Source organism: Aphelocoma coerulescens, chromosome 9, assembly GCF_041296385.1.
Source record: "Aphelocoma coerulescens isolate FSJ_1873_10779 chromosome 9, UR_Acoe_1.0, whole genome shotgun sequence".
NCBI classification, from domain to species: domain Eukaryota; kingdom Metazoa; phylum Chordata; class Aves; order Passeriformes; family Corvidae; genus Aphelocoma; species Aphelocoma coerulescens.
Window position 1 is genome coordinate 26,838,421 of NC_091023.1, and position 13,798 is coordinate 26,852,218.

The following is a 13,798-nucleotide window of genomic DNA, read 5'->3' on the forward strand; positions in this document are numbered from 1 at the left end:
TACTTTGCCATAATGAACCCCTCTAATAGTATTTATGTTTTCTGTATAAGTTAGCTTGAATTTATATGTGATTTCCTTAAAAAGCTCATACAAAAAAAAATACTATCTCCAAAAAACCTCAGAAGACTTCTGGCCCACCCTGTGGCACAGTTGGATGTGGAATTTAGGCCTTGGAGCAAATAGCTGTTGCAGGCTGCAAGGCACAGTTACTCTATGTCCCATGTGAGTGACTGAAATGTGTGTTTAAGCAGTGCCCAGAGTTTGCTGGTCTGAGAGTTTTGGGACTGCTGCTTTGTGAAATGCCTCTGAGTTTGTTTGGGCGTCGATAGGGGCTTTCAATTTATCTAACTGTGTTTAAAAATGGTCTAACTGAAGCCACCAAAGCCCATCCAGATTATGTGTAAATACAGAGTATAAGAAGAATAACATGGGTCATCTCTGGCAGAAGCTGGTAATATTTATCTCCATTTTATAAATCAAGCAGTTCAGGCAGAAGACAGTGGAAAGCCTGAAGTTAGTTTGTTTAGTGTCAGTGTATGCATTGATCCTGAGAGTTCAACCACATTAACTTCTTGTATCAAACTCCAGGTGAAGAACTATTTAATTTTTGTTTTTCCCTTCTGAAGAAGAGAGGCTTACCTTAGAATGTACTCTGTCAAGACCCACAGGCAGGCATGACCCAAGTGATACAAGCAGGATGGCTTTCACTATTAATTCACTGGTTCTCTAAGATGAAGGACATTGGGTATTACACATTAGAATTTTTTATTGTGAAGAGCCTCTGACACTGACAACTTGTTGTTCAGTAGAAAATCATCCAGAATGTAAGAAGTTTAGCTATCAGCTGTATTGCTAATGGTATTTCAAATGGGTCTGGACAGCTGGGAATTATAGCACTTTACCTCTGCTTTCATTTTTTTTAACCAGCCAGGAAATCCAATCAATAAAACAATGCCAAAAATCCTATCTAGGAACAAAAAACACATGAACCAAAGTTTCCATATCCTGCCATGATAAAAGAGGTGTAGCTACTATTGTTTAAGGATGATAAGAGGCAGTTTTGGTAACTATGTCAAAGTGAGTCTCTGGAGATAAGAACATAGAAACTCCCAAAGTGTTCAAAACCAGATGATATGTATTTTAGTGTTCACTAATGTCCATGAAGAGGTCTATAGATTTTTCAAGTCTTAGTTTGCATTGGCTGGAAATTTGGCTAGAAATGTGTGCCACTGAGAGGAACATGTTTTTCCCTCTGTGTTGTCCATACCCTCATACCACCTGCATGGTGGAAAGGCTTCCTGTTCCAGGTAATTTTTAATTACTGGATATCCTGAAAGAACCAAACATAATTCATTTGTGGTCAGTGCTTCTGATCGTTACTTAGAGGAGAGCTGAAAGCATTGTAGAGGACTTGCACATTCTGTGGGAATGAGAGTTTTGTGATGCAGCTCTTGAAAGAATGAGGGAGTTTTTGTTGTTTGCAATTAAAACCTCTCACAGATGATTTATCAGGCAGATTTCAAATGGAGTAATTTATTTATGTGTAAGGACAGTGGTTAATAGGTCCAGAGTCTAATAGGAGTTAACTTCAGCATCAGGTAAATTAAATCCAGTTGTGTCAAAGGACACACACCTTTAAACCAGCAACTGACCATCTAGTAAATCTGAAATGTTAAAAGATTGATGTGTTTGAGAGAGATGCTGGCATTTTTTCAAATTCTACTCATTTTTAATTTTGACACAAAGAAGTTCCTGTTGGTGTAAGCATTTCCCCTCAAGGTTAGTAATCCAAACATGTGCCGGTGCAAGAGTGGAGGGTCATTTCCATAGTTTCAAAGTGAATGAAATGCAAAAGTAAAATAATTTATTAAATATTTCAAATCTAGCAGTCATCAGTAACTAGTCATTAGCATTAAAGCTCTCTACTCAAGCAGCCCCCATCATCATTTGTTGTAACTGATACTTACATTGTTGATACGGATAACTTATTGTTAAAAGTGCTTGCAGAGTAAAGCTCTAATCTTTTAAATAACTTTCTGCTAAATTGTAGCTTTGATGTTGCACCTGCAGGTTGTTTGTATGGGTTTTTTTAATCTTAAATGATCGAAGATGGGAAAGATTAGTTAAATGTGAGTATCACAGACCTTAACAGTTGAAACTGTTGAGAAATCTCTATATAGCTATTTTCAGCTCAGAAATCTGAATAAAGGAGTCTCTATGCACTGGGATAGTGCAACTTTTTGCTTTAATACTTTACAGATTTTTGGAACAAAATGCACCAGAACTGAAAAGCAGCATTTTTTGCTGACCTTGTTGGAAGGCTAATGCTTCTTTCTGGGAAATAAATGAAACAAGCAATTCTTTGTTGGCTGAAGTGGAGGGAGAAAAGGAGGGGAGCCCAGTCTTTTCTTCTTTAAAGTGTCATGACTAAATCAGAACTGTAGTATGGCTGGGTTAATTTTTTTTTTTTTTAACCTTTGTAGACATTTTTTTTCGTCAGACTGTGTTACATGAGAACTGGCACTGGCTAGTTCATCTGAATTTGGGTCTGGGCTGCCTATAAACAGAGCAGAAATATCCACTGTTGCATCCAGACACTTCTGACACTTAAAAAGTTGGTGCAGTCAGTTAAATGCATATGTCAAAAATGATTGACACTTGCATGTTTTGGCTTCTACAACTTGCAGTGTCTCTTGTCCACAAAATAATCCTTGCTTAGTATATATCCAGCAAAGTCATCAACAGAAAGGTCTCGTACAATGTCAGAAAACCTAATTCACTGGAATATCATTATTAATTTAAAAGCAAACAAAAGCAATAAAATGCTTTTATTTTTCATCTAACTGGAAAAAGAAAACTACATAGGTCTAACTTGAGATGTAAACTAAATAGTTGCAATTTCATGGACTGCAGTGAAACTGTGGTCACGTAATTCAGGTTTGGAACTTAGCTCTATATTTTTACTTGATTTCGTTTGGACTGGATAATTGTGTGATGGGTGTTTATTGAAAAGACTTCCTTTTGCAAAATAAATTTGGTTTTCCCCAAGAGAACTGAATTCAAGGCCACCCTGGGTCTGTCTGCTGTAATGATGAATACTTTTCTCCTCTTATGTTAGACACAGTCTCCTTTACCACAGAGTAGTAGATTTGAGCTTTTGAATATTTTTTTCTTTGCAGAACTTTGGAAATATTATACTGGAGTCCCAGACCTTGTCTAGTGAATTGAAGCTTACTGAAGACCACTCGCTTGTCCTTAGCAACTTTTTGATCTCTCAAAACCAGCCCCATGGTCCCAGGCTCCACAGAGCTCTGGCTGAGAGGAGCTGTCAAGGGTCCCTGGTGTGTCTGATGGTATCAGTGTACTGAGAGTAGGGTCTGTGTTGGGCAGTCTAGCTGGAATGTGAACTGCAGGTTTTTCTTTTTTAATACAGACTGTATTATGTTCCTCATACCATTCAAATACAAATTCAAAAGTGAAATATAAATTAAAGCAGACATTACTAAAACCCCATAGATAGCAGAACAGATATGCCATATGATTGTATCACAAGGAGCAGAGATTTGTAGAATGTCATTGTTAAGTTGCTCACTAGGGCTGATGCAGGACTTTCCTTTCACTGGCCTTGTTCGTACCTTTAGTGACAAGGAGTTACCAGCTGTATACCAACCCACTTTTACTGCTTGGGTTCAGTTCTGGTTCAGTTGAGCAGTTCCAGGAAAAGCACTTAAGTAAAATATTTTTCACAAACTAACCTTATGTACAAATGTAATTTGTCCATTGTTGGGATTCTTTCTATTCTACCAGTGTATTTAAAGATACACTATTAATTTGAAGTCTAGACAATATCAGACCTATCAGGCATGCTTAAAAGTATTCCAGATAGAATATTTTTCTATTTTCCCTATACATATCATTGTAGCTCTACGCTTAAGCAATGCAACTCAGCTTACTGCAATTATTTTTTCTTGTTGTTTGAAAAACTGACACAGTGAAAATTGCTAAAGCAGTAAGAAGTCTTAGTCCTGTAACAACTGTATCATCATACTTTGCCACTCTTCTTTTGAAAAGACTGGTGTTCTACCTGGATGCTGGGGTTTGCCCAAGTAGTTAGGGTTGCAGGACAAAACCTACCTGACACTACCTTTAGTGTTGCATATGAAATTGTATGAAGATCTAGCCCAGGTCTGATAGAATCAGAATCATTGAATCATTTGGGTTGGAACAGCCCTCAAAGATCGAGTCTAAGCATTAACCCAGCACTGCCAAGGCCACCACTGACCCATGTCCTCAAGTGCTACAACCACACAGCTTTTAAATCTCTCAAGGGATGAGGACCCTACTACTGTCCTGAGCAGCCTGTGCCAGAGCTGGACAAACCTTTTGGCAAAGAAATTTTTCCTAATCACCAATCTAAACCTCCCGTGGGATTACACATTGGCATCAATCTGTGCTGTGCTCTATAGAACACCTGATTCTGGAAGCAAGTTGCAAAAGATGGTTTGGATCTGCCTGCATGCTTTCCACCAGGTCCAGAAGGATTTATTAGTGTGGGCTTTGCACCACCTACAGGTAATAAAGCTGCCCTTAGATGCAGACTGGCCCTGGAGATAGCCCAGGACTAACTCACACCTGGTCCATGCAGCTAAGCCTGATCTGCATCAGTAATAAGTTTAACCTGGGTCCTGAACAAACCATAGAGTTAAAATGTTGAAAATTCACTATATTTCACTCCTGGCTTGTCTGGAGGATATCAATGCTGGATGCTATTCTTAGCACCATAAATGGGAAGAAATTTGTCTTGGTAAGTCAGAAGTCTGCACGGTGTCCTTGGTTTGCTTAATATCAGAAGTGCTGGGCTTTCCTGTGTGGTTGCAAAATTCTTCTTGAAAATGCCGGATATCAACAAAAACTATGAGATGCCCGAGGATTTTGTGTCACCAAAGATTTTAAGGTGGTTCTGTCCTTCATAGCCTTTGACTGTTGTGTACAATCTGAAAATTTTCACCACCCTTCCTGTGGTCACCAGGCTGTGTTCTCAGTCAGCTTGTCCCTTTCTGAATTCACAGCTCCTTTAACTGGAGCCAATGCACTTGTATAGTTTCTATAGTATACAAGTATACTTTATATGCACAAGTATGGTTTCTAGCATGACTGGCTATTACTGTTTCAATTTTTCTGGATGTTTCAGTTAGATCATCTCTGATGCTTGCAGACATTTTATTATCAGTTTATTATGAGAAACAGTATTTCCTGAGAGCCAAGGTGTTCCTTTCTGTGCATGTTTTCTGTCTTGAATTGGGGGCTTACTGTCTCTGTAATGTATCTACTCCATCTGTATTACTTTCGGGGATTATTCCCAGTAATACCGTCCTATTCATTTTTGTACACTTTTCCCACTGAGGTAATAAAATCTTTCCACTCCTTTCTCTTATTTATCTTCTGTGCTCAATCCTGTGTACAGAGTGAGACTTTCACATTGGTGATTCTGTATTTGCAGAGCGTGGTCCAGCCCAGCTGCAGCACTGGTGCCTCTGCAGGCAACAGGTCTTTGAGCTTCTCTCCCATATTCTGCCTCCTCAGGAGCACACTCCACACCCCTCTCTTGTCCTGGGAGATGTGTCAGTTAGAGTGACACCCCAGTTGCAGGCAAGCGTGTATGCATGTTGAGACACAGCCTCCAGCTCAGGAGGTGCTGTTGGTATGACGCAGTAGGTCAGTGGTGTCCTGCACAGTGGGGAGAGCTGAGCAAGCAGGGCAATGTGACACAAACAAAGGGTTTATCTGCTCTCTGTGGGTATTTGCTGGTGCACAAACCGTATAGAGGCTTTTTAGTGCCCAAATCACCTAACATAGGCCAAGAGCTGTCCTGAGGAACATGGCAGAGGCTCAGGGTGGCAGTTGGCTGAGGGTGGAGGGTCAGCACTTCATCTCTGTGCTTGGCATGTCCTTGTCCTCATGGTCCTGTGGGAGTTTCAAACAAGAAATGACTTGCTGCATGTCATATGGCCCAGACTCCAGAAGCCCCCAGGAGGGTGATGGGCAGTACTATTCAAATGTCTGAGGCTGAGGCACCATTTGGGTCGGCTGTTTCGCAGAGGACATGTTCATCATGCCATCATGTGTGAACTGCTGATGTAAGAAAGCCCTACACTTAACACATTAACTGAAGGCTTGCTCATCATAATTTCAATGCCGTTCAGTGGAACCAGTGCAAAAGAGTATTTGCAACTCTGCTATGATTTAATTACTCCAGCTAGTAATTCAATTTCCCAGATTCAGCTATTTTATTACTGCACATGTACCATTTTGACTTTAGGATATATTTTTAGAGCAGTTGATTGCAGCAGTTGTTATGGGAAGTGCTGCAGAATACCCCAGTTTTTGGTTTCTTTCTGTAATTGATACAAAAAAAGAATCACCTAATAGTCTTGTGTTTTATACTGGTTTTATTTTCAGTTAGTATTTGTTGTGAGCTATGTCAGATTAACTTAGTGTGCATTTTATGGATGTGTGCATGCACGTGTCCAAAAAAATTTGGACTAGATTTGACTTCACAAAATAGACCATATATGTCCTGAATTTGCATATGGGACACTGTTGTGATGGCACTCAAGAATAATTCAAGTGAAATGATGCTTTTATGCATTTTGTAGGATCAAACTATGGGCCTTAGCATCTTTGTATTTATAGACTGGTTTTGAATTATATTAATAAAAAATTTTATTACCATATCAATTTAATGTTCCATTTTAAGTTAGACTTCATAAGTATTCTGATACCTTAACAAAACTATCTGTTCTTGCTTGAAAGCACAGATACATGACTCCTCTGTACTTGGTGTTTCTGAGTCTCTCCTGTTCGGGCTGTTAATGGAAGCATTCAAACTGAATGGAGAGCTGCCTGAATGTTTCCTTGAAGCAGTATATTCTGGAGAAAAATGTGACTCAGACTTGCAAAACTGTGCCTAACATAGCTTTAGCTAACCCAGATGATATAAATAACTGCTTTGGGAGCAGAATGGTTTTTTTTTGTTTCTTAGAACTATGATCACATACTTAGGGCATATTTGACTTGTAGGAGATTCAGTCTGATGTAATTTCCATAGTCCTAGTGTCAAGGCATGGGAATGCTGACTCCACTCATTGTACTGAGTTTCCAGTAGCTCCTTGATGGTATGTAACACTGGAGAATATTGCTTGAAGGAAAAGTAATTTACTCCAAGGTATAGAGTTCATTGAACCAAAATATTCTGTCCATCCCCATGAGAAGAAATGACTTGGAGGGTTATTGTGGAGAGAGAAGTATTCCTCCATATTTGCCTATTTCTTGTTCTTTCCCTTCTTGCATGTACAATTTCAGCTGTGATACAATATGAAGAAGAAGGGAGTATTTTATATAGCAAAGGTAATAAATAGCCATGACAAATAGTCCTGCAATTCAGGCCCTAATCCTGAATGCACCCCAGACACACCGTGCAGGCTATTATTCTTTACTTAACTTCTCCTGGTTGTATTATTTGCTGCTTAGATGAAAACAGTTTTCTTGCAGAGAATGTCCTATATTGTCATGGTCATTCAGCCATTCTTAACATGGTTTTCTATTCATTGACATGCCAAAAATGTAAGCACATGCTTATGCAGATGAGAAAGAGTTAAATTCCTGAGCACTTATGGTTTTGGCAATTTAAAACCGTGTTTACACTGATACAATTTATGTAATTGTACTTAGAATATTTCTTACGTGTTTTAATGTGGCTAAGGCTAGACTCACTGCATCTTAAAATGTGGTTCTATATATTGTTTTCCCATTATAAAATCAGTTTGATTTCTGCACCCAATTCTCATTCCTGCTCTTCTTCTCCCAGCACTGCACTTGGTAACCTTTCTGGGGTTTTACTACTGAAAAGTTACTGCCGAGTGCTGGCTGTAGCCTGTCTTTCCTGTAAACAGCTTATTTTCCCATCTTGCATATAACCAGTTTCATGGCTGCACATTTATTTTTGCTGGGAACTGATCTAGCCAGAAATATATTCTTTTTGTGTTTCAGTTTGTTGTGTGGCCACAAAAATGCTTTTGCCAGGTCAGTAAAGGGGGCAGCATGTGGGCAGGAGTGAGCAGCTGAGTGTGGAAGAGATGGTGGATGGTGGCATTCTGGTTTCACGTGGAAGCGTGATGACATTTGTGTGGATACAGCTGTTTGTGGACCAAACATGCACTGACTCCTTGGAAAGGTTGTATTATTGCAGGACTGCTTTTAACTTGGATTATTTTTTGAGCTGGATTTGCCACTGAAGCTAAAATATCACACAGTTGCACTGTCATATGGTTCTACAGTCTCTGAATACTGGACCTGTGTGATACTGGATCATGCAGAGGAAAAATTTAATTCAGAGCTGACATAAGCACATGTGAATATTTCTGTCAAACGCAGCAGGACAAAGTTTATGCTGGCTGAATGTCTATGTGCCAGTGTTACTGCAGGTGCAGAAAAACACAGTACCTGATCTGACAGAAAACTGGCTAGCATAAAAATTTTAACTTGGAACTGTCAGGAGTGTGTGAAGTTCAGTATTTTGAATTGTATGGGTATCATACATTTGATCCAAGCTGCAAAATCAACCCATTTCTTACATGGTGCCATGAGTTATTGTCTTTCCCACAGTCATGAGTGCCCAGCCCCAGCTGCCCGCAACCACATGTGCTGTAATCTCCAAGGGTCAGACATGGGCACAGCATAAACATGTTCAGGTCTTTGAAACACAGAACTGTGTTGAGATGTAGTTCTCTTATGGTAAGAACAAGGATGACAAGATAATAAGGAAGATAAAAATCTTAGTCCTTTGAACAGAAAAATACTGTCTCTTTTTCTTAGTCTCTTAGGTGTTCTTGTTAAAAGGTAAGAGCTCTGTTAATTATGCTGTTGCCCCTTTTGTGAAAGAATCCTTGCAAAAATGACAGTTAATTTTTAAAGCTGTACATGGCTCCCACTTGTAATCCAGACTGGCTTTAGGTACTGTATCTGTTTTTACTGGAAATGTGAAGATAGGGAAGGAAAAGAAGGAACGGTTCCCTCTGCAGTTTATGACAGCTTTTGAGTTGCATTGCTGAGAGCTGATACATTTTACTCAAAAGTTAAAAGGAGGTACCAACAGAGGCTATGCAGTTTCCCCTCTCGTCTCATTTTCCTCCTCTTTTTCCCAAGCCTAGTATTAGGAGTGAAACAGTTCTAGAGGGAATGGATGGTTCTGTTTCCATGGCCAAGTGATACCTGCTGTCTGAGGTGACAGGGCATTCTATTAGCTTTGTGACATGTTGGCACCAGAGTGACACACAGAGAGCTACATAGACTTAGAATTTCTTTCATAGCAATTCTATGAATAAAAATGTCCATTACACAGAGAATTCTGCTCTGATTTATAGTTTCTGAATTTGATCAGAAAAGGTGATGCTGATTTAAGTAACATTAACATCTAAGCAGTATTAACTTGCTCAGCAACAGCCTTCTGTCAGCAAGTGAAGGGGTTTACCTGGTTTAGCTGGGTATAACTCAGATTTACTTACGAAAGGTCCTGTTTCTAACCCTGCCATCTATGGAGTTCTTTCCCTGTCAACTTTGTGAATATCCTGCCAATGGTGGGGGATTAATGGGTCATTTCCAAATCTGAATATCCTAACAGAAAAGGTTTCAGTTGTTAGTTGGAAATTGCTTCTGGTGATTATTCTTACCATAATTGATTTAAATCTGTCAATAAAGAAAATGTTAAGTTGAAATAGTCTTACTGGCTAAGTGCCCGTTATAGGCGCACATTTTTAGGAATTTTCAATTAAAAAAACGTTTCATGTTATTTACTTGTTCATTAGGTAAATATTTAAACATACCAGGATAAATATAAATACTTGTTGTATTGTAAGTATTCTTGTTTCATACACTCGGAACATGAAAAATCATTTATTAAGCAATTGCTAGTGCAGATCTTGCCAGATGGAGTAGTTCTCTCAATCATTTGAAGTATAGTAATTCTAATAATGCAGCCCTGTAAGTGTGCAGCATGTGTCCTGGGCCCTCTGTTATCTGAAAATACAGTCCTACCCAAGGTGCCATGAGTTCTTGTCTTTCCCACAGTCATGAATGCCCAGCCCCAGCTGCCCCCCAACATAGCCCTGCCGCAGCAGAGCCGCCCCCCGCAGCCCCCTGCACTGCTGACCCTGCCCAGCTCATTGACCACGCAGCAGCAGCAGCAGAAGCTGAGGCTCCAGAGAATCCAGATGGAGAGAGAGCGAATTCGGATGCGTCAGGAGGAGTTACTGCGACAGGTAACACCAAAGATACTCTTACTTTGTTCAAGAGCTTTTAGTTGAATGCATCCAAATTTTTAACAAGTACAATTAGTAGCTCTGTTACTTTATGTCAAGACTAACTATGGTTTTACAGAAGGGTAACCAAAAAGCTAATATGAATAGATAATTTCATTTTTTTTCTTGAAACTAGCACTGAACAGAACATGGAATGGCCATCAGTCAGAAGTTACAGACCTGACATCTTTTTTTAATAGTCATGTAAGGGCCAGATTCTGTTCTGTGTCTATCCATAAGCAATTAGGGCAACTAACACCGATTCATTTGCAGTTTAACTTGGTTTGCATAGGAGACCATGTTCATACTTCACTGAAGATAAAGGCAGAACATATGAAGTTGTTCTTGACTCCAATCCCAGCTCTCTTAATTTGCACCCTTTGCCTTTTAGTTAAAATAAAATGACATTCACATCTTACATGAATACCTCTGATCTGAAGACTTTCCAGAGTTGGTTATTTGTGGGTGTTTTGCTTATTCTTCTATTTCTTAAGTTTCAGCTGTATATAATGACTCATATTGTACAAAGTTTTAAGAATTGTGTTTCATCTGTTACAGACAAGTCCACTGGTGATGTTGTGTTTGCATGGCATATTAATCGGATTCCTTAGTGAAAAACAAAATAACCTGTTTCTCTCAGAAACAGCATGAAAGAAGTATACTTTATCAAGAAACATATCATTATTTGTGGCCTTGCAAATGCTGCAGTTGACAGTTCTAAGTACCTTTAAAAATGGCAACTTTCACAAGATTAAGGTGGTGGTCTCTGACATGGGCAGTGGTCTCAAGTCTTTTGTTAGCTTCTCCTTTACCATCAGGAGCTCATGACAGAGGTGGGTGTGAGAACAGAGTGAGGATATCTGGTACAAGCTTAGTCATTATTGTCATTATGCTAACAACATGTTTAGCTATTTTTACTCTCCTTGGCTCTATTCTTGATTCAAGATGAGCAAATCAGGCTTCAAAACAGTTGTGCCATTAACACAAGGGCTGGTTTTCCTGCTTCGCTGACTTTGAAACCTGTACATTCACAGCACCTGCAGCTGTGCCGTACTCAATCAAGACTTCTGCTTACTGTGCCCAGTACCACCCTTCCCCTATGGTGTTTGTTGAAGCTCCACGTTGCATGAAGCAGTACAGCATCCCTTTGCATTAGTAAAGTTTTTAGAACCTGGTGTAAGTCTTAGGGAGGAAAGCAAGATGCAAAATCTCTCCTTCCTAACAGAATGTTGTGAACTTCCTTCCAGTAACCTCAGTATCCTGAACCCTAGCAGCTGAGGGCTCAATGAACCCCTCAGGTCATCAGTGTCTGAGTACAGTTACTCCTGTCCTGACCCTCTGTTGCTGTTTTTGCTTCTCTAGTGTAATCTATATAAGGGAAAAATGCTGAGTAAGGGTGTACGCTGCTGCTAGCAGCTGTGAGGAGGTGCAGTGTTTGAGTGAGAGGGGAGGGATTCTTTGGAGGGTCACAAACCTTTCAGCCCAGTAGCAGCTGCTGGCTCCCCACAGCCATTCCTGGCAGCAGCTGCTGGGGTGGAGCAGCATGCCCAGCCAGGAAGAGGTCATAGCTTGGGAAGCTCTTGGCTTAGGCAATTTCTTTCCTTCTTTGTCCTCCTCTTCACGTAGTTGCTAAAACCCTAGAACTCTAGACGGAGTACATGCAAGAAGGGCAGCATTTCAGGAAACCAGTATGATAGCGTCTATTTAAAGGTTTCCTAGCTCAGTTCTGTCATTCTATAAAGAGTTAATGTTCTTTTATACTAATTTGGTTTTGCCAGCTTTCCAAAGGAAAAAGAGAGAATCTGCTTGCTGCTTAAGAGCTTCTTGAAAATGGAAGTCAGTAGAGGTAATGTCAGTCAAAAATCTCTGAAACGTCCTGCAGGGAACGTGCCCCAGCACTTCTCTGTGTGCACCAGGGCCGTTATGCACTGTATTTGGAAGGGTACAAATAGTCCCAAAAAGGCAACACTTCTCAGAGGCTTCTCTCTGGTCCAGGGGATCCTACTGCATAAATCACCTGCAGAAAGTTACAGGGGCTCAGAAGAGGCTGAAGAACCGGTAGAGGAACACTTACCCCTGTTTTGTCCTCACAGGAAAGGCCTTCACTGGCCTGCTACAACCTGAACAGAAAATGCCCCGCTGTGCTCCTTCCACTGCATAGACTGGCCCAGGATGTGATTTACTGGTGACACAGCCAATGTCTTCATCTCTTGCTTTCCGCCCTAAGGATGAGGACTGGCAGAAGAGGAATTGCAGCTACCAATGTAAACCCCCTATAAAAATGCTCTCACTCATCTCCCCCAGCTGGAAATGAGGGTTTGGCAACTAAGGATGGAGCTCAGATCAGTTCTGCCAAGGAGAGGTCCAGGAAGTGTGACAATAAATTTCTGGGCTTGTCTGGCATATATAGCTAAAAAAGGGTTTATATAAGAACTGTGTTCTGAGGCAGTGAATCATTCAACTCACTGCAATGCTGTTAAGCTTTTAAAGTGTTTTGAAGATAACCACTGATGAAGTTTTTGACATGACTTTGTGATATCAGAATACTGTGGGGTTTTTCAGTTTATTTTATCTTGTTACTTATTTTGAAAATCTTCTTTGGGTTTATGTATGTCATAGTGCCAAGCAGATCATTAAGGGCATTTAGTCCTTTGTTAGCTGAATGCTAGAGATGGTCTCTGCTGGCCAAAGGGGAGGGACCCTCCTGCATTCAAAGACTGAGAACTCACTGGCATGGCTGAGCCTGTAATACTGCCGCTCACAGGGCTGCAGGAGAGCTCTGGTATTTTTTGCCAGACTTTTATCCTAGGGTAGGAGATTCACAAATATTCTTCTTAAAAAGCTTGTAGTCATGCTTAGAATAGAGAACAGGGCATAAGAGAGTATCATGCAGCTTTGGGCATTGTGTAGGTGATCTATTACTACTGAGCATTGCTGTAATAATGTCAAAGGAGCAAAGGAATCTGACATCTGTAGCAGTACTAAAATTGCAGTGTGACTTCTGAACAAATGACCTACAGCAGAAGAACATATGTCATGTGTGGCGGAGCCAGTACTCTTCCCCAGCCAAATCTGACTCCAGTGTGCAAGAGTCTGTTGTTCCACATTTTAAAAGTACACGTGGAGTTAATATTACAAGCAACATGGAATATGTTGAAATAAAGACATGGGAGGTGACGTGCCATTCCCCAAGGGAGAGTAGATCAACTAACTCTGTAATAAATATGGTGTTTCTTGCAACAAAGAAGAGACAGGAAGTTCGATTATGTAACTGGTAGTGTGAGTTTTTCTTTAGGGTGCTGGAGGCTTTTCAGCTTACAAGTGTTTTGCTTTGGAAGGCCTGTCTAAATCTCATGTGGCTGTAGATGTCATTCTTATCTTTTTAAAAAGTACTGAAAATATCTGCATGTAGGCAGTTAAAAAAGACACCTTCCCAATCTCTG

General features: G+C 40.2%; 1 protein-coding gene across 1 annotated transcript in view; it reads left to right on the plus strand.

Annotated features, from left to right (window-relative positions):
* Positions 1 to 13,798, plus strand: part of WWTR1 (WW domain containing transcription regulator 1) — a 51,449-nt gene that overhangs the window by 31,011 nt on the left and 6,640 nt on the right. The window contains exon 3 of the mRNA XM_069025007.1: positions 10,126 to 10,316. Coding sequence (XP_068881108.1) covers positions 10,126 to 10,316 — 191 coding nt within the window. The remainder of the gene's footprint in view (positions 1 to 10,125; positions 10,317 to 13,798) is intronic.